Raw genomic sequence first — 19,480 nt, forward strand, 5'->3', positions numbered from 1 at the left:
TTGTAGTAGCTAATAACCATGCAGAATATCTATTAACAGCTGAAAAATTCTCTACTTGAAATTGGGTGTAAATTCAGTTCAAGCAGAAAGTCCAGATAGAAGTTCTAGCTCTCTTCTGAGTTCTGCAGGGTACACTGATGCACCTTACAGAGCAGGAAAAGGGTGGATTTTTAATGTTGACTTTGGAAAAAATAAATAATGTGGAAACACGGGAAATTAGATTTGAACCTAAATTGGTTGTTTATTATTAGTCATGCCAAATGACATGATGAACTTGGGTAAAAAAAAACAAAAGCAAAAAACCACACTGTAAAAATACTTAACTGAAAGAAAAAAATCTTAAGTATTTTGGATGAAATGTGTTTTGTTTTTGTTAATCCTCACCAGAGGATAATTTTGAGAGAGAGTGGAAGGGAGTGGGGGAGACCCAAAAAGAGACCCATCGATTTGGTTGCCTCCCATGTGTACCTGGACCAGGGCTGAGGATCAAGTCTGCAATCAAGTTAGGTGCCCTTGACTGGAATTGAACCTGAACCCTTCAGTCTGCAGGCCAATGCTCTATCCACTGAGCCAAACCGGTTAGGGCTGAAATGTTATTTTTACTGTAAGCTCAATATATAACATAGATAAACAATAAATTTTCTTTGTCAGTTTGACAGATGTTTATATTCTGTTTTCATATACTGTTAGTAATATTAATTATTGTTTATGTGGAACATAAGTATATATAAATGTTACATGATATTATTTCTGATATAATATACGTATTATAAATGTAAAATCTGTTTTCATAACATAGTTCCTTAACATATAAGTGTTAATTTGAGATGTAAAACACAAGATATTCTTAGACATGCCAACAATTTTTCCAAAATTTCATGTGAATTGAAGAAAGAAGTAGATGAAGTGGAAATAGAAATTAAATATTTAAACCAGGTATATGTTATGTGTATAAATGTATAAGTGTAATGGTATATTACTTTAAGGTCTTAGAAGAGTTATTTTTAAAGAGCCTCAGTATGGACCAAGGGCATATGATAATTTGTTTGCCTCAGATTGCCTTTGGAGCCAAAATGTAGGTATTGAGTATATCCAACTCTGGATTTTGGGGACTAGTTTAACTTTCTTTGGGGACTGAGGAAGAAAATGATGAAAAATTATCATCTAGCTTAATAACAAAAATTTAAAGGCATTAAAAGAGAACAAGACAGTAAATGGTTTAAAGGACTTAGTTTTGAAAATGTATGACTATAATCTTTATAGAGTTAGGCTAGAACTAGTTTAGCCTTTAAGATTGATGGATGGTACATGATATTTTCCTGAGTACATTTTTAAAATTGATTTTAGAAATAGGAAGGGAGAAAGAGAGAAACGTTGATTGGTTGCCTCATGTTCACATCCTGACTGGGGGACCTAACTCGAAACCTGGGTATGGGCCCTGATGGGAATCAAACCTGCCACCTTTCAATGCATGGGACAACGCTCCTACCAACTGAGCCTCACCAGCCAGGCTTTTGAATATATTTTTAGTGCCATCTATTGAAATGTGGCTTTCATTGACAGGTATGTGAACAAATCAAAGTCTAAATTTTTCAAAATTTTGAGGAAAATTTAATAGCTAATTTTCTAAATTTTCTGAAAATTGTGTTATATGGTATATTGATCATTCATAGGTATGAGGTTCAAGATAAGTAATATCATTTGGAAGGCAGCTATGCTCACCACTATACCACCAACGCCGCACTAGTAATATCATTTGACTTCCTTTAAAGTTTGTGGTAATTATGTCTCTAAGTAGGGAATCTCTACGTTGCTTCTAACTATCCTTTTTTAAAAAATGTAAATGTCAATAAATAAATAAAAAATAAAAAAGTTAAAAGGTGGAAGTTCATTGAAATCTAGGTTTGCTAATGGAGTTGTAAGGAAAAATTAAAGAAGTAGGATTTATTGTTAATTTAACAACTTTCACTAAACAATAGCTTATACTTGCTACAATATAAATCTTGTGGTAATATAGAAAAATCATATTTATTAGTTAAGGTAAAGCATGTTCCTTAATACTTTGCAGGTAATTATTTTATTTTGCTTCATCATTTTTATTTTTAGCAGATTACAAGATTTTATGAAACTAAGAATCTGGAAGAGAATACTAAAAATATAGAAAAAAGAAAGGAATTGAAAGAAAGGTATAGGTAAACTTTAAAATGGGATTTTATGTGAACAAATATTCTCCATCTAACAATTTTATTCTATATTTTATCCCAAGCCACTGATATTTATACAGAATCTATATTCATATTTTGTGTGTGCTATTTTCTATTAATTTCTTATGAAAAATATTAATTTATACCTTTAAATACGATGGGCTGATTTTCAAATTTGCTCGTTATTTAGTACAGCCAAGGATAATTTGTAAAGAGAAATGGGATAGCAGCAGCATATTCACTGTTTTATAACCTGTCAGTTGTATTTTTCATCCAGTTTTCCATGATGAGTCAGCAATGGGAAAATAGTAGGAGCAGCAACATACTTACCTTTTTATCATCCTGTCACCAGCTTGACCAGTTCTTCCTTTGCCAGAGAGAGTGAAGATGAGCCAAAATGCTACCGAATTGTGGCATCATGTGTTTCCTTGTCATTCATCCTAATGGTGATAAAATAGACATCAGTGCTGGAGGCATTTAAAAAAAGATTGATTTTGTCTGTTATTGTGTGATGAAAAAACAGATGTATTACTATTGCTATGTCTGATAAACTTTCTGTTTTTCTCATCTGCCTATACCCTTTTTCATTCTTCTTAAGTTTCTCTCCTATAGGCTCCATTGCTTTTATCCTGATTTTTCAACACATTCCTCTCCCAAATTAATTTTCCTGATTCCACTTTCTTGGGTCTGTTATTTTCTTGATTCCCCCTCTCCCATGTCTCACATTCACAGTAATGTGTCTTTAATTTTGTAAATCAAATTGATTAGAAAAAAATAGTAAATGTACAGAATCTCACTTTATTGACAAATTTTTTAAAAATATATTTTTATTGATTTCCTAGAAGAAGAGAGAGGGAGAGAGAGATAGAAACATCAGTGATGAGAGAGAATCATTGATCAGCTGCCTCCTACATGCCCCACACTGGGGATCAAGCCTGAAACTCAGGCATGTGCCCTGACGAGGAATCGAACCGTGACTTCCTAGTTCATAGGTTGACACTCACATCGGCCAGGCTATTCACAAATTTTTAATATGAAAATTCTTTATATTGAAAGGAACTTATATAACTAGTCCTTTTATTTAATATAGATTTTGATAGTTATTATCAAGTAATATAATTATTTAAATTATTTAATCATCAATATTTAAAAAAATTTTTTTTGACTTAGAAAAACTTCAGTGAAATTGTTCTTCTAGTAAAAAACTTAAAAGACTTATGATCATAATGTTGCTTTAATGGTTTCTGTATTCATGCTAGTTGATTATTTCTAAATAAATATTTTTAAAGTTTGAAGTATTTCAAAATCTAAAGCATGCTACTTATAAATATTACTAGAGGCCTGGTGCATGAATTCATGCACCAGTGGGGTCTCTCGGCCTAGCCTGAGGGATCGGGCCAAAACCAGCTCTCCGACATCCCCTGAGGGGTCCCGTATTGGGAGAGGGCGCAGGCCAGGCGGAGGGACCCCACCAGTGCATGATCAGGCCAGGAAAGGATGCGGGAGGTTGGCCAGCTTGGAGGAACTGCAAGAGGGCTCAGGGTGTGTCCGGCCCATCTCGCTCAGTCCTGATTAGCCAGACCCCAACAGCAAGCTAACCTACCGGTCGGAGTGTCTGCCCCCTGGTGGTCAGTGCACAGCATAGCGACTGGTCACTGGTTGACTGTTTGCCCCTGGTGGTCAGTGCACGTCATAGCAAGCAGTTGAGTGGCCTTAGCACATCATTAGCATATTATGCTTTGATTGGTTGAATGGACGACTGGACACTTAGCATATTAAGCTTTTATTATATAGGATATTTTAGTTTAAAATATTTTTGACATGTTTAGAGTCATAAAATTACTGTTTTAAAAATGAGAATGTGGTATACTGAGAAGAGCACTGGACTTAATCAGGAAAGGTGTCTTTTAGCTGTGACACTAGTAAGTAACTTAATATTGGGTAGATCTGTTAAATTCTCTGGAACTCAGTTTTATTTGTGAAATAAGGAGTTTTAACTATCTCATATCTAAATATCTCTTCTGGCTTTAATATATGCTAATTTTTATTGAATTTATTGGGGTGACATTGGTTAATAAATTATATAGGTTTCAGGTGTATAATTCTATACTACATCATCTGTATATTATGTCTTTACCACCCAAAGTCAAGTCTTCTTCTGTCAATATATATTAATTTTTTACTTCACTAATATTTAATGTGATTTACTCTTCTCTTTAGAATTTTTGAAAAAGATGAACAACATGTACTTGTATTGAATAAAACCTCTCAGAAAAGTCAATTATTTCTTCCAAATGAATCTCAGAAATTAGTCAATCCAATAAATATTCTGTCTTCAGAACCAAGAGTTATAGGTATAGTATCTGTTTATTTCCAAAAACTTAGTTTTCTTTTCAAACACCTAGAAGAAGAAATAGGAAGAAGCAGTTTTAGTTATCATTTGATATAACCAAAAACAAACTGCTAGAAACCTATCAACTCAGGAAAGTACCACTTTGATTTTTTTCTGAGAGCAAACAAGACATGCCTTTTGTACTTAGCTTTTTTATCTTTGAAAGAGAAATCATTCATACTACATTTTTTTTAAAAAAGTGTTCTGATCTGGTTGCACAGCTATCAGAGGAGGATGGATAATTATATATTCTTTATTTGAGAAGTCTTATTAATAAGTGGGTAGCTGACTTGTGTTAATGATATTTGTGACTTAGTCACTGAGATATTTGAATCGTGATTCATTCAATAGATCTGTATATTAGATTAACTACAATTGTGTTAGATAAGTATATTAACTATTTTTGTCCCCTGGTCATTAATATTACCACTCTGTCTTTGGTTCCCCATTATAAAGATGTAGTTTTGCCAGCTGGATTTCATTTTACAGTCATAGTTACTGTAGTAGCTATTATATAGTGAGGTATTAAGATTTGTATAATAATTTCATAATTCTATATTTTAATTTAAATTAAGTATTCATGTGACTTTTTTTAAATTACAAGGTTAGGTTAAATATTGGGTATGATATTTGAGTCTAATCTCTGGAAATTATTTGAAGTTATTCAATTTAATAACCTAGATAAAAAAGAAGACAGTTCTATGAAGCAGTCAAAGCTTGCCAGTGTTGACTCCAAACAAAAAGAAAACAATATGCAGGTAGGTAGGTATTTCTTTTTTAATAGTATAAATTAAATACTTGCTTGCATTATTTAGGACAAGCTGTGTGTGTGTGTGTGTGTGTGTGTGTGTGTGTGTGTGTGTATGTGTGTTATAAATATACTAGAGGCCTGGGGCATGAAATTTGTGCACTCTGGGGGGAGCGGGGAGGTGCGTCCCTCAGCCTGGATTGTGAAAGGGCACAGGCCAGGCTGAGGGACCCCATCAGTGCATGATCGGGGCCGGGGAAGGACGGGGGAGATTGGCCAGCTGGGAAGGGACCGCAGGAGGGTTCCAGGGCATGTCTGGCCTGTCTCACTCAGTCCCAATCGGCCAGACCCCAGCAGCAAGCTAACCTACCAATCGGAGCATCTGTTCCCTGGTGGTCGGTGCACGTCATAGTGACTGGTCAACCAGTCAACTGTCTGCCCCCTGATGGTCAGTGCATGTCGTAGTGAGCGGTTGAGCAGCCTTAGCATATCATTGGCATATTACACTTTGATTGGTTGACCGGATGACTGGACACTTAGCATATTAGGATTTATTATATAGGATTATATCAGCCATTAGTACAACCTCAGGGTCTAAAAAAAAGGAGTTTCAACAAGGCAGCCTGAGCATATACTGTAGCCTTCTCATGTGCTCCTAAAAATAATAGAAAAAATATTTAAAAATACCAAGCCCTTTACCCAGTAGACCAAAAACTGAGATATTTCTGAAGGATGAAAACAGGATTGGATTGAAGAGGGAACTTGTAGCCCAGGATTTGCATAGAATACTCTTATCGAAGTTATAGAGCTGAGAGCAATTGATTGGGTTACTTCAGTAGGTATTAGTTTCATTAACATCTGTTCATCTCATAATCCTTCTGCCTTTGGCCAGGTGTCAGCAATGGGTTTACTGTCTCCAGGTAGAAGCAGTGAATATAGGAGCTTGGGTTAGAGAGAGGTGGTACTCTGGGTGATTCTGGATTTGCATGAAGAACAAGGAGCACACCACCCAGAAAGCTAGCTTCTGGTGTGGTAATCTCTTTTCCTTCATTCTTCCTGAAAATAGTCCAGAAGGAAATTCTCAATGAAAAATATAATTGCTTTCCATTAACTCATAATTAATAACACAGATATAAGGATAGTGGTGACCAAAGTAATTAGTGAAACATTAATTCTAAATATGTATTAATTTAAAAAATTTTAAAATATGGTACTAAAATTCTAGATTATATCCAATATGGGATGAAGGTGAAAAATAAATGAGGGAAACGAGTTTACTCAAGTTCTTTTTTTATTCAGGGATGGAGGTAAGGAGAATATATAAATACTGATTAATTCTATGTTTGCTGGAAAAATATAAATTTATGCATATGTTAACACTTAAGGTTAGCCAAAAGTAGATAAATGGAATGTGTAAGTTTTAAAACAGTAGAAAAAAAGATGAAATGGAGAAAATTAGTTCAACAGAAGTCAGGAATGGGAGGGGGGGATAAAACAGCTAGAAAGCATTTTATTTTTAAAACATATTTTTAAAACTGATTTCAGAGAGGAAGGGAGAGGGAGAGAGAGATAGAAACATCAATGATGAGAGAGAATCATTGATTGGCTGCTTCCTGCATGCCCCACACTGGGGATCGAGCCTGCAACCTCGGCATATGCCCTGACTGGGATTCGAACCATGACCTCCTGGTTTGTGGGTCCAAGCTCAACCACTGAGCTATGCCAGGCAGGCACTAGAAAGCATTTTAAATAGAAAACAAATAAGGTGCCAAAAATAGTTTTGAACAAATCAGTAATAATAAAAATCTGACATTGGTGCTTCTAAGGAATATATAAACAAAATACAACTAAATACTACTAAAACAGAACAGCTGAAACAACTTGACAAATAAAGGCTGAAAATAAAAGGATGAAAAATATACATCAGGCAAATGCAAACAAAGCCAAACCAAATGTAACAATGCTATATAAAATAGAGTTCAAGATTTAAAAACATTAGTAAGGATAAATATATTTCATGTTTTTAAAAAGAATAATTCACCAAGAAGTCATAACCATGATGCACAAAATGATCGTTTCAAAACATATAAAGGAAAAATCGATAGAATTTCAAGGAAGCAATTGAATCCACAGTTAAAACATGATCGCTCTATCAAAAATAGTGCTGACTCTGAATTTGGCTACATGTGAAACAATATAAAATCAAACCATGAAATAATAACATTAAAGAAGATAAACATTTATTTTTCTCTTGAAATTCTAAAGTGACTCAGGTTCACTTTATTAGGGCTAATAGCACCATCTCCACAATTTCATTATTTTTCAGGCTACATCTCTGCTTTCTTTTCCTGCTATCCTTAAATGCTAAGCTTTTGCCTCAAGGTCACATCATGATTAGAAGCTAACCATTGCAACTTTGCCATTATATCTGCCTTCTAGGCTGGAAAGGAGATCAAGGCTAGCTGATTCAGCCCCATTAAAAAAAAATTGTGTGTGTTCAATTGATTTTAGAGTGTGATTTGAGAGAGAGAGAGAGAGAGAGAAGGAGAAGGAGGAAGGGAGAGAGGAGAAAGAGAAACATCGATTTGTTGTTCCACTTATTTATGCATTCACTGGTGATTCCTGTATGTACCCTGACCAGGGATCGAATCCACAACCTTGGAGTATCAGGATGATTCTCCAAACAACTGAGCTACCTGGCCAGAGCTCAGCCCCATTTTTTAAAGATCTTTCCTGGAAGCTCTTTAAACAACTTATAGTAATGTTTCAATGGCCAGAACTTAGTCATATGGCTACCTCTATCTGGGGAAAGGTTGAGAAATATATGTGGTTTGGTTTTGGTTTTGGTTTTTGAAATCAGAACACAAAAGGAAAGTAGATTTTGAATAGGATAGAAAACTGAAAGTTTTTGCCACAGGAAAAAAATCAAGTAAGATAAAAAATAAGGAGGAGAAACCAAGATGGCGGCATAGGTTAACGCCAGAGATTGCTGCCCTCGAACAACCACTTCAGAGATATAACTAAAGGACAGAACAGACATCATCCAGAACCACAGGAAGGCTGGCTGAGTGGAAATTCTACAACTAGGAGGAAAGAGAATATCATACCCAGACTCAGAGGCGGCGCAGTGCTGAAGTGAAATACTCAGGTGTGGAGTGCGCGCGGAGCGGGCTGGCGGCGGAGGGCACGGTTGTTGTTTTCAATCGGGAGGGAGTTTCAGACTCTGAGCTCCAGATCCGGGCGAGTCTCTGGGGACCAAGACTCAAACGGAAGAAGCGGGACTGTCTGGCTTCGGTCGGAACTCGAAGGCAGCTTTCTCTCCGAGGTTTGCAGCCATTGCTGGGACTCTGAGAGGCAGAGCCCCTGGGGAAGGAACTGAGAGCAGCCATAACTGCTTGCTCCACCTGCCCTGTAGATCCCCGGGGACCCGCCCCGCCCAAGCCCTGCACAGAACCATTTGCCGGATAGCCTCAGGCAAAGGCTAGATTAGCACCGCCCTAGAGATCCAGCACAGAAGCCCTCCCACTGCAGACACAGCGGACTCTCATAGCCAGTTAGCCTGGAGGTCAAATCACCCCCGGTATTGCCGACATCAATCAAGGCTTAAAGGCAACAAGACTGCGCACAAAGACCACTAGGGGGTGTACCAAGAAAGCATAAAAAATGCGGAGACAAAGAAACAGGACAAAACTGTCAATGGAGGATATTGAGTTCAGAACCACACTTTTAAGGTCTCTTAAGAACTTTCTAGAAGCTGCCGATAAACTTAGTAAGGCCCTCGAAAAGACTGGTGAGACCGCCGATAAATGTAGTGAGATCCTCAAGAAATCTAATGAGACCCTCGATGTTGTGATAAAGAATCAACTAGAAATTAAGCATACACTGACTGAAATAAAGAATATTATACAGACACCCAACAGCAGACCAGAGGAGCGCAAGAATCAAGTCAAAGATTCAAAACGCGAAGAAGCAAAAAACACCCAACTGGAAAAGCAAAAAGAAAAAAGAATCCGAAAATACGAAGATAGTGTAAGGACCCTCTGGGACAGCTGCAAGCGCACCAACATCAGAATTATAGGGGTGCCAGAAGATGAGAGAGACCAAGATATTGAAAACCTATTTAAAGAAATAATGACAGGAAACTTCCCCCACCTGGTGAAAGAAATAGACCTACAGGTCCAGGAAGCGCAGAGAACCCCAAACAAAAGGAATCCAAAGAGGACCACACCAAGACACATCATAATTAAAATGCCAAGAGCAAAAGACAAAGAGAGAATCTTAAAAGCAGCAAGAGAAAAACAGTCAGTTACCTACAAGGGAATACCCATACGACTGTCAGCTGATTTCTCAACAGAAACTTTGCAGGCCAGAAGGGAATGGCAAGAAATATTCAAAGTGATGAATACCAAGAACCTACAACCAAGATTACTTTATCCAGCAAAGCTATCATTCAGAACTGAAGGTCAGATAAAGAGCTTCACAGATAAGGAAAAGCTAAAGGAGTTCATCACCACCAAACCAGTATTATATGAAATGCTGAAAGGTATCCTTTAAGAAGAGGAAGAAGAAAAAAAAGGTAAAGATACAAATTATGAACAACAAATATGCATCTATCAACAAGTGAATCTAAGAATCAAGTGAATAAATAATCTGGTGATCATAATAGAATCAGGGACATAGAAAGGGAATGGACTGACTATTCTTGGGGGGGAAAGGGGTGTGGGAGATGCGGAAAGAGACTGGACAAAAATCGTGCACCTATGGATGAGGACAGTGGGTGGGGAGTGAGGGCGGAGGGTGGGGCGGGAGCTGGGAGGAGGAGAGTTATGGGGGGGGGGGAAAGAGGGACAAATGTAATAATCTGAACAATAAAGATTTAATTAAAAAAAAAGATAAAAAATAAGGATGTAGAGGACCTGAATAACACAATTATCAAACTTTGTTTCTAACATACATAGAATTCAGTTAAATTTTAATTTGCAGTATTCACCAAAATTGACCAATTAATACAACAAAAAGGATATCTAAACCAATTCTAAAAAGAAGCTATCTTCACTTTTCCCAAGGAATGTTATGCAGAAAAACCTATCGATGTGATTCCCTACATTAACAGGTTAATAAATGACTACAGAGGTAAAAAAAAACAAAAAACAAAAAACCCCAAAACATATATATTTAAAATAGTTTTTTTAAAAAGAATGTAGGGACACTCATACTACCAGATATCAAAATGTTTCTTTTTTACTTTTGGTATTGAGATATTTCACATATCTCGCCATTTTAAAGATTGTGATTCAGTGGTTTTTAGTATATTCACAGGTGGTGTAACCATCACCACTACTAATTCCAGAACATCCAAAAACACTTTAAAATATTATCAAAATGTAGTAATTATAAGTGTGGAACAAAAAAAGACAAATTTATTAGTGGACTACATCAAAATAAACTTCTGTATGACAAACAATATTAGCAAAATAAAAAACAGTGATGGGCCTAGCCAGTTTTCTCAGTGGTTAGGACATTGGCCTTGGGACTGAAGGGTCACGGGTTTGATTCCATCAAGGACACATGCCTTGGTTGCAGGCTCAATACCCGACCTTGGTCGGGGCATGTGTAAGAGTGATGTCTCTCTCTCACATCGATGTTTCTCTCTGTCTCTCCCCGTCCCTTCCACTCTCTAAAAATCAATGGAAAAAATGTCCTCAAGTGAGGATTAACAACAACAAAAAGACAGTGATGGAATGGGCAGGAGATTGATATCCAGAATGTATAATATGCAAATAAATACATAATAATTCTTACAAATTAATAAAAAAGAATACAAAATGGTCAAAGATAAGGTAGTTTACAGGAAAGGAAAGGCAAAGGTCACTAAACATAACAAGATGCTGACCTCAGAAGTACAGGAAAATGCAAATTAAACCAATGAGATGCCTGGTTTCACCTATCAGTTTTCAGACATCAAAACAATTGCTAACATTTAGTGAGGTCAATGTTAGTGGGAATATAATTTGATACAGTTACATTGGAGGACTGATTCAGTGAACTGATTAAAAATAAAAGTGCACATACTCAGCAGTGTTACTTCTTGGCATCTACTGTAAACAAATACTTAAAATACTTGTACAAATACTTGTACTAGGAGACATATGCAAAAATGTATATTGTTTAAAACAGGCATTGAAAGAACACGTGTTCTTTAAGAGACAGGTGTTCCTTAAAGGTCCAGGTTTTCTATAATCTGAAAGTACAACAAGTTGATAAAATTAAGACCAGTGGCTGTTAAACAGAAAGAAATGGGATAAACTTTTCTATTAAAATAAAAATATCTTCATTTTGGGTTAAATAAGAAAAATCAGGGACTGTTTAAAATTAGTGACACAGGAAAAATTAAAGACTTGAAACAGACAATACAAACAGTAGTAAAGCAGTGGTTTAGATATTAATATCTAAAGTTAAAAATGAAATATTAACTGTCATCCTATATAATAAAAGGCTAATATGCAAATTGACCAAACAGTGGAACGACCGGTCATTATGACATGCACTGACCACTAGGGGGAAGACATTCAATGCAGGAGCTGCCCCCTGGTGGTCAATGCACTCCCACAGCCAGCCAACCTCCCCAAGTCCCTCCTTCCGCCCTGCCGGCCTCGATCAGGACTGGGCGAGATGGCCCACATCGGCCCTGATCGCCAGCCAGGCTGGCAAGAAGGCCTCAGCCGGCAGCTGGAAGGCCCCGATCGCCCTGATCTCTGGCCCGGCCTAGGGGACCCTACCCATGCATGAATTTTGTGCACCAGGCCTCTAGTAAATAATAATGGTGATGACCAGGGTGACAATGTTCTTGGAAAGCTCTGAGCAGCCATGACAAGCCAAACATTTTTTATTGTTTTGTGTATCAAATTCTAATGCTTAATTTCTTTTTTTCAGATATTTAATGACTCTGCTATGAATAACCACTCAAAATGTTCACATGTTACAGCTATTAAAAGTTCACAGAATTTTATGCAGTTCAGGTAACTTTTAAAAATAAGAAAATGCTTTAATTTCTAAAATAATTTATCAACTTAGGAAATAATATAAAAACTATATTTACTATACTTTAGATTGCTAACCCCACAGAAACAGTCAAACTTCAATCAATGGTTTGAAAAAGGAGATACAGGTACTTATTTTCTGTTTATATTTTTCCTAAGAATTGGGACTAACAAATTATATCAGGTTTTTATGCTATTCAAATAAGTAATTTAGATTGTTTACATCTCTGGTTAATTGACCATGCATGCCTGGTTTTTTAAGTACATTTCCCCTAAATATAAAACAAATACTTTTCATTGTAGTAAATTTGGGAAACAGAGAAAAACATGAAAGATACAAAAATACCACCACCCAGACATAACAGGCTCTTTACACACTGGTGTATATTCTTGATTTTTTTTCCTATGCATATGTATGTTGTGTTCTTTGATATTTTCCCCACAAATTTGAAACATGCTATGTATATAATTTTGTATTGTTTTTCTTCCCACTTAGTATACCATTGTTGAGGGTGTTTTTCTGTGCCATTCAGTTGAATTTATTTGTAATGATTGTATAGATTTGCTACAATTTATTTACTAGTAGCCTCCTCTCACTTTGAATATTTTGTTTCCAGTTATTTTGCTATTAAAATAATGCTACTATGTTCTTTTACATAAATCTTTTACTATTTTGGATTATTAACTTTGAATAAAATTATAGAAAGGTCATAGGATATATATCTATGAGTTTATTATCCTAGAAACAAGTAGCTGTTGAAACTTCGACACATCCTTAAAAATACTAACTCATTCTCTGTCTCTCTCTGTATCTGTATACATCCATGTAGATATATTTTTAATATATCATGTTCACATGTATGCATATTGTGGTAACCTAGTAATGAATAATAATTATTCTACTTATAAACTATATAAAAGTCTTCACCTCTTCTTGTCTCTAGCATATGGATTGCTGACTTTTATTTTGAGGTTTTAAAAATGGCTCATTCTGGTAGTATCAAAATTCTGTAAATATATGCATATTCAAAAAGGTCATGTAATATACTATTTCTCACACAGTATAGGATTCAACCAATACAATATGCTTATTTAAATACCCATGTAAATGGATATTCTTCCTGCTTTCTTCTGGAAAAAAGAAATATATCTTATCTGCACAGTGATCTGTTCCACCTGTTTATAATCCTCCATACATGCCAAGCTGACTGAGTGTTAGACAAGGAAAGAATGGCTAATCTCTAGAAACAACACATCACTAATACACTTATGTGGGGAAATGCATATATGTGGTGTAGTTCTAGTTGCAATGAACAGATATGGCGAGGTTTCATACTCAAGAAAGCATATAGTTATCTTAGAAGAAAAAAGACTCTGTTCAATAATTTCCAAGTGTATTTTTGAAGAAGTTAATATATGGTAAAAATAATATTTTTGGCTTAAATGCAAGAGGCAAAATATAAAGCTTTCGGGTGATAAAGTAGAAAAATATTTATTCAAGGTAAGAAAGTTCTATTAAATAAGAATTAAAAAGCCCAATCATAAAAGAAAGATTGATAAATTTGGCTATATTAAGATTCAGAATTTCTGTTCATCAAAAGACACTTAAAAAAATAGAAGCTAGGTCACTAGGTCATCAAAAGACACTATAAAAAGATTGGAAGGCAAGATGATTTAGAACTGTCAGAAGACTAGTTTCCAAATATGTATAAAGAACTTCTACAAATCAAGAAGAAAAAGGCAATCCTATTGGAAATATGTGCAAAGTACACAAATAGGTACTTCACATAGCAAAACTTTTGTGGCAGCTAACCATCTGAAAAGTTGCTCAGCAAATCAGGAAACTTAACAATAAAAACACAATGAAATACTACTACACATCCACCAGACTAGTAAAATTAAGGAGTCTGACAATACTAGGTAAGTATTGATGAGAATATAGGGCAATAGGAATTCTCATAATTATTGTAGGAACTGCCATTTATAAATGACCATGTATTGAAACCACACCTAAGTTATAATTGGAGCTAATAGTTTTGTCTGGTGAAATTGAATGATTTCCTAGAGTAGCTCAGGATGGTCAGTTGCCACAACAAAAATGGATAAATAGCTTGGAAGCTAAACTTTGAAAATAGTTTAACATGTTGTAAAATGGAAGATACACATACTCTATACCTTGTAATTCCACTCTATACCTACAGAAATACAAGCGTGTAAATGCAAGTATATATGTAAAAGAATGTGATATTATTGTTTGTAATAGCCTCAAAGCAGAAACACTTCAAATGCCCATTTTCAGTAGAATAGATAGATATATTGTGTGTTTGGACAATGGGATACTTTATATCATTAAAATAAGCAACTTTGTCTATGTATAACAATACAGATGAATCTCACAAGCATATGCTAAACAAAAAAAAGCAAGATAAAGAGCATGCATATTATTATTTCATCATGTTATCATTTGAAAACAGGAAAAGTAAACTATATTGCTTAGGTGATATATACAGAAGTCAGAATAGTGCTTACATCTGAGGAGGAGGATATGAGGAATATAAGACCTTTTAGAGTATTATTACAGAAGTCAGAATAGTGCTTACATCTGAGGAGGAGGATATGAGGAATATAAGACCTTTTAGAGTACTCATAATATTCTGTTTCTTACATGGGTGGTAGTTATATAGGTGTTCTTTTTGTAATTTTGTTCATTAAACTGTTCATATAGTTTTTTAAAAATATATATTTTTTTATTTCAGAGAGGAAGGGAGAGGGGGGAAATAGAGATAGAAACATCAATGATGAGAGAATCATTGATTGGCTGCCTCCTGCACCATCCCCACTGGGGATCGAGCCCACTACCTGGGTATGTGCCCTGATCAGTAATTGAACCGTGACCTCCTGGTTCATAGGTCGACACTCAACCACTGAGCCACGCTGACTGGGATCATATAGTTTTTATTCTACTGTCTGTGTATTGTTTTGAATTATATGAAGTTGTAGTTTTGTAGGTCAAAAACAGTTAAATATTGGCAATTTCATATGGTGTAACATGTTTTATTTATAATTAAATTGCAAAAAGAAAAAATAGTTTATTCTCATATAACAGATGCTGAGTGTGGAGATACAGGGACAGTAAGACAATTGAAAGAATCAAAATGTATTTCACAAGTAAGTCAAATGTCTGGTTTCTAATTTCTCAGCAAAACATTCCAATTTAAATATTAGTTCATAATTTTATTTCAGATTTATTATAGTAAAGATTATTTATGTGAGGTATAGATGTTATTAGCTTAGTAATCAAGTGGCTATGATGTTATAGAATCTATTCCTTCGAGTTTTAGATTAAAAAAATGAAGCTACAAAAAGTTTATATGAAAATACACAAAAAGAGTTGTCATTAATAATTGACTATATATATTGACACCACAACTAAATTATAATGGAAGAAAACAATTTTGTTTGGTAAGATGGAATAATTTACCAAAGCAATTTAAGACCAGTGGTTACCATAAAAATATATTCAGAATATTTTTTAATAATAGAAATCGTTAATGTTGATATATGTAGACATACTAGAGAAACAAATTGGTAATTATAAAATATTCAGGGGGAAGTAAGAAATGTATAGGAAATATAGTCAATAGTATTATAGTAATTATGTATGGTGCCAGTTGGGGTACTCAAAATATTGTGGGGAACGCTATGTAAAGTATATTATTTTCTAACCATAAGCTGTACACCCTAACCAATACATAATTTAAAAATAAAATAAAGAACTTAAGAAAAACAGGAGAAGCAACATAGATTTTTTGCTGTAAAGAAATACAGGTAAAAAGCACATTTAGAGTTTTTTGTGGAGTGACCCAAACTGTTTCTGTAATGGAATTAGGTATAACAAACATATTTTAGAAACCACATTGCTAGCATATAAAATAATGTAAAGGAAAATTAGTTATTCAAGTTCTCAATTTTTGCTGAGAAAATAGTATAATGAATTTATAAAAGCAAAAAAAAAATGCAAAGAACATATGCAATGAGAGCAAGATTGCTTAGAAGTAAATTACTTTTCTCCCTTTCAAGGAGATACCATATTCAACTCAACCCAGAGCATGATGTGGAAATTTTAAAAGAAAATTGCTCATCATTCCCCCCCTCCCCCATTTTTGGACAGATATATTTTGTGTGTTTGGACAATTATTTTCATTAACTATTCTTATTTTACTTATTTTGCCTATCCTATATAATAAAAGGCTAATATGCAAATCAACTGAGTGGCAGAAAGACCAGTTGCTATGACATGCACTGACCACCAGGGAGCAGGTGCTCAACACAGGAGCTGCCCCCTGGTGGTCAGTACACTCCCACAGGGGGAGCGACACTCAGCCAGAAGCCCTGAGCCGGGCTCACGACTGGTGAGCGCAGCAGCGGTGGTGGGAGCCTCTCTCGCCTCCACAGCAGCACTAAGGATGTCCGGTTGCTAGCTTAGGCCCACTCTCTGGGGGGAGCAGGCCTAAGACATCAGTCGGACATTCCCTCAGGGCTCCCAGACTGTGAGAGGGTTCAGGCCGGGCTGAGGGACTCCCACCACCTCCCCCAAGTGCATGAATTTAGTGTACCGGGCCTCTAGTGTAATGATAATAACATACATTAATATGGTATTTTCCACTTCACACATTTTTATATATGTGAGTTTATTAATGCAATAACATTCATTTTTATAGTTTTCTGTTACTTTAAATTTGCAGGTTATACATGAAGAACATTTGGGGAAGCCAATAGATAATAATAATGAAGTAGAAGAAAGGGCTGAGAATTTTGCACAGACTTCTGAAATTCCTTTATTTTTAAGAACCCCTGAAGCTGTGAAAACACCTGAATCTTTGGAGAAATTACTGTTCTCTAAAACGCCCCCACTTGAAATGTAAGATTTTAATTAATAATTATAATTAAAGAACTTATGTTTTGAGTTACATGAATAATTGATAGGAATAGTAAAATGCCTATACCTTTAATAAGTTTTTATTATGGAATATGTCATCTATACAAAGGAGATACACACTAATATAATGACCCTATGTACCTATAACCCTATTTAAACAATTATCAGTTATTAACATCCTGCCATTCTTGTTTCATGTATCTTCTACCCCATTTTTTCTGCAACATTTAGCTGGAGATGGCATAGATCCTGAGTACTTATCTAGTGCAATAGTCTACATATTTAACATTTTCCAAAGGATAAAAAAAAATCTATGGAAAGTTTAAAATGCTATTACCCCATGTGGTAGATTGTAGACATCATTGAATAATGTTACAGCAGTCATTTTTCCTTATGTTGCAATGTCTAAAGCAAGAATTGCTCTTCTGTAACTAACATCAATAGGCATAAATATCTCTAAAATGATAATTTAACTTTGAAAACCATAGATTTTTAATTTGCAGCTAAGAAAATAGTGCTGCATTTTTACCTTTTATAGTTCACTCCCTTCCTTAATGCTGATCCCTGAGATTCCTCTAAACCCTATGTCAAACAGATTTCACTTCATCAGGAATCTCTCACCTGTGTTCTACTGCTATCTTTAAATTTTTTGTTAATTCTCATCTGAGGATATGTTTACTGATTTTTTTTTTTTTTAGAAAGAGGGGAAGGAGAGAGAGAGAGAGAGAGAGAAAGAGAGAGAGAGAGAGAGAGAGAGAGAGAGAGAGAGAGAGAGAGAGAGAGAGAGAATAGAAAATAGATTTGAAAGAGAAACATCAATTAGCTGCCTCCTGCCCTGACCAGGAATCAAACCCACAACCTTTCAGTCTATGGAACGATGCTCCAACCAACTGAGCAACACTGGCCAGGGTTCTACAGCTATATTTTAAATTGCTAGTAAGAGTATTATATATATTAATGTAATACTGTTGACTCAAACACAGCATGTTCAAAGCGGACTCATCATCAAATCCAAGAACTGTAAAAGGATGTGGCAATCATATGCTAAAACCTCTTTTTATGGATGAGAAAACCGATCTATAAAGTTAAGTGATTCATTAATAGTCATAGAGGTAGTTATAGAAGTTATCTTCAGATTTCTATGTATTTAACAAACACTTAATAGCAATGTCTAAGAATTTATAAATATTACTCATTTAATATTCACAACTTTATGAAATGTAAGTACATTATTATTAATGAGGAAACAGAATTACAGGTGGTACAACTCATTAATGTTAGAGTTGAGATTCAAACCCAGGCAGTTTTGCTTTCAGAATCCCTGCTTTTAACCACTGTTTTATATACTGTCTTATCTAATTATTTTCTCCAAATCTTTTTGTATTTATATACAAATCTTTTTGTATATAAAAACTGTTTTATATGCTGTCTTGTCTAATTATTGTTTCCAAATCCCTTATGCAACAATCTGACTTCTCATAAAGATTATAATTTTGTGACTGGCTTTCAGGACCTACAGAATCAAGGTTAAGAGTCTCGACTTTGAATCTGGATTGCTGCATCAAATCCCAACTCTGGCACTACATTATTTGGAGCAAATTATTTAACCTTTCTATGCATCAAAATCCTGTTCTATAAAATGGAAGTGATAATAATAGTACCTATTTCATAGGGTTATTTGGGGGAATAAAGCACTTTAGTGGTGTTGGAAATACCTAGAATAGAGCCTGACAGTATATTCTCAGTGGGAATTATTATCATTCCATAATTGATTGTTTTACTCTATTTAACATTATTTTTCACCTTAAACCATCTTTTTCTCCTTAGGTTGTCACTTCAGTAGCTACTTCCTCCCTTTCCCTACCGTGTCAATTCTTACCTCTATGCCAGTGATTTTTCAACTGGTATGTGGCAATAATTTTTAAAACATGCAATACCTGACTGTTTAGTTAGGCACTGACCTCTTTTCCCTTAGATCAGTGGTTCTCAAGCTTCCTAATGCCATGACCCTTTAATACAGTTCCTCATGTTGTGGTGACCCCCAATTTCATTGTTACAAATTGAACATAATTAAAGCATAGTGATTAATCACAAAAACAATATGTAATTATATATGTGTTTCCCGATGGTCTTAGGCAACCCCTTTGAAAGGGTCAT

At 35.2% G+C, this 19,480-nt stretch overlaps 1 protein-coding gene across 1 annotated transcript in view; it reads left to right on the forward strand.

Moving 5' to 3' along the window:
* Positions 1 to 19,480, forward strand: part of C1H14orf39 (chromosome 1 C14orf39 homolog) — a 41,113-nt gene that overhangs the window by 14,130 nt on the left and 7,503 nt on the right. Inside the window, exons 8-15 of the mRNA XM_059666835.1 lie at positions 816 to 936; positions 2,107 to 2,186; positions 4,425 to 4,558; positions 5,278 to 5,354; positions 12,278 to 12,363; positions 12,454 to 12,512; positions 15,491 to 15,552; positions 17,130 to 17,305. Of these exons, the coding sequence (XP_059522818.1) occupies positions 816 to 936; positions 2,107 to 2,186; positions 4,425 to 4,558; positions 5,278 to 5,354; positions 12,278 to 12,363; positions 12,454 to 12,512; positions 15,491 to 15,552; positions 17,130 to 17,305 (795 nt within the window). The remainder of the gene's footprint in view (positions 1 to 815; positions 937 to 2,106; positions 2,187 to 4,424; positions 4,559 to 5,277; positions 5,355 to 12,277; positions 12,364 to 12,453; positions 12,513 to 15,490; positions 15,553 to 17,129; positions 17,306 to 19,480) is intronic.

Source organism: Myotis daubentonii, chromosome 1 (genome assembly GCF_963259705.1).
Source record: "Myotis daubentonii chromosome 1, mMyoDau2.1, whole genome shotgun sequence".
NCBI lineage: Eukaryota > Metazoa > Chordata > Mammalia > Chiroptera > Vespertilionidae > Myotis > Myotis daubentonii.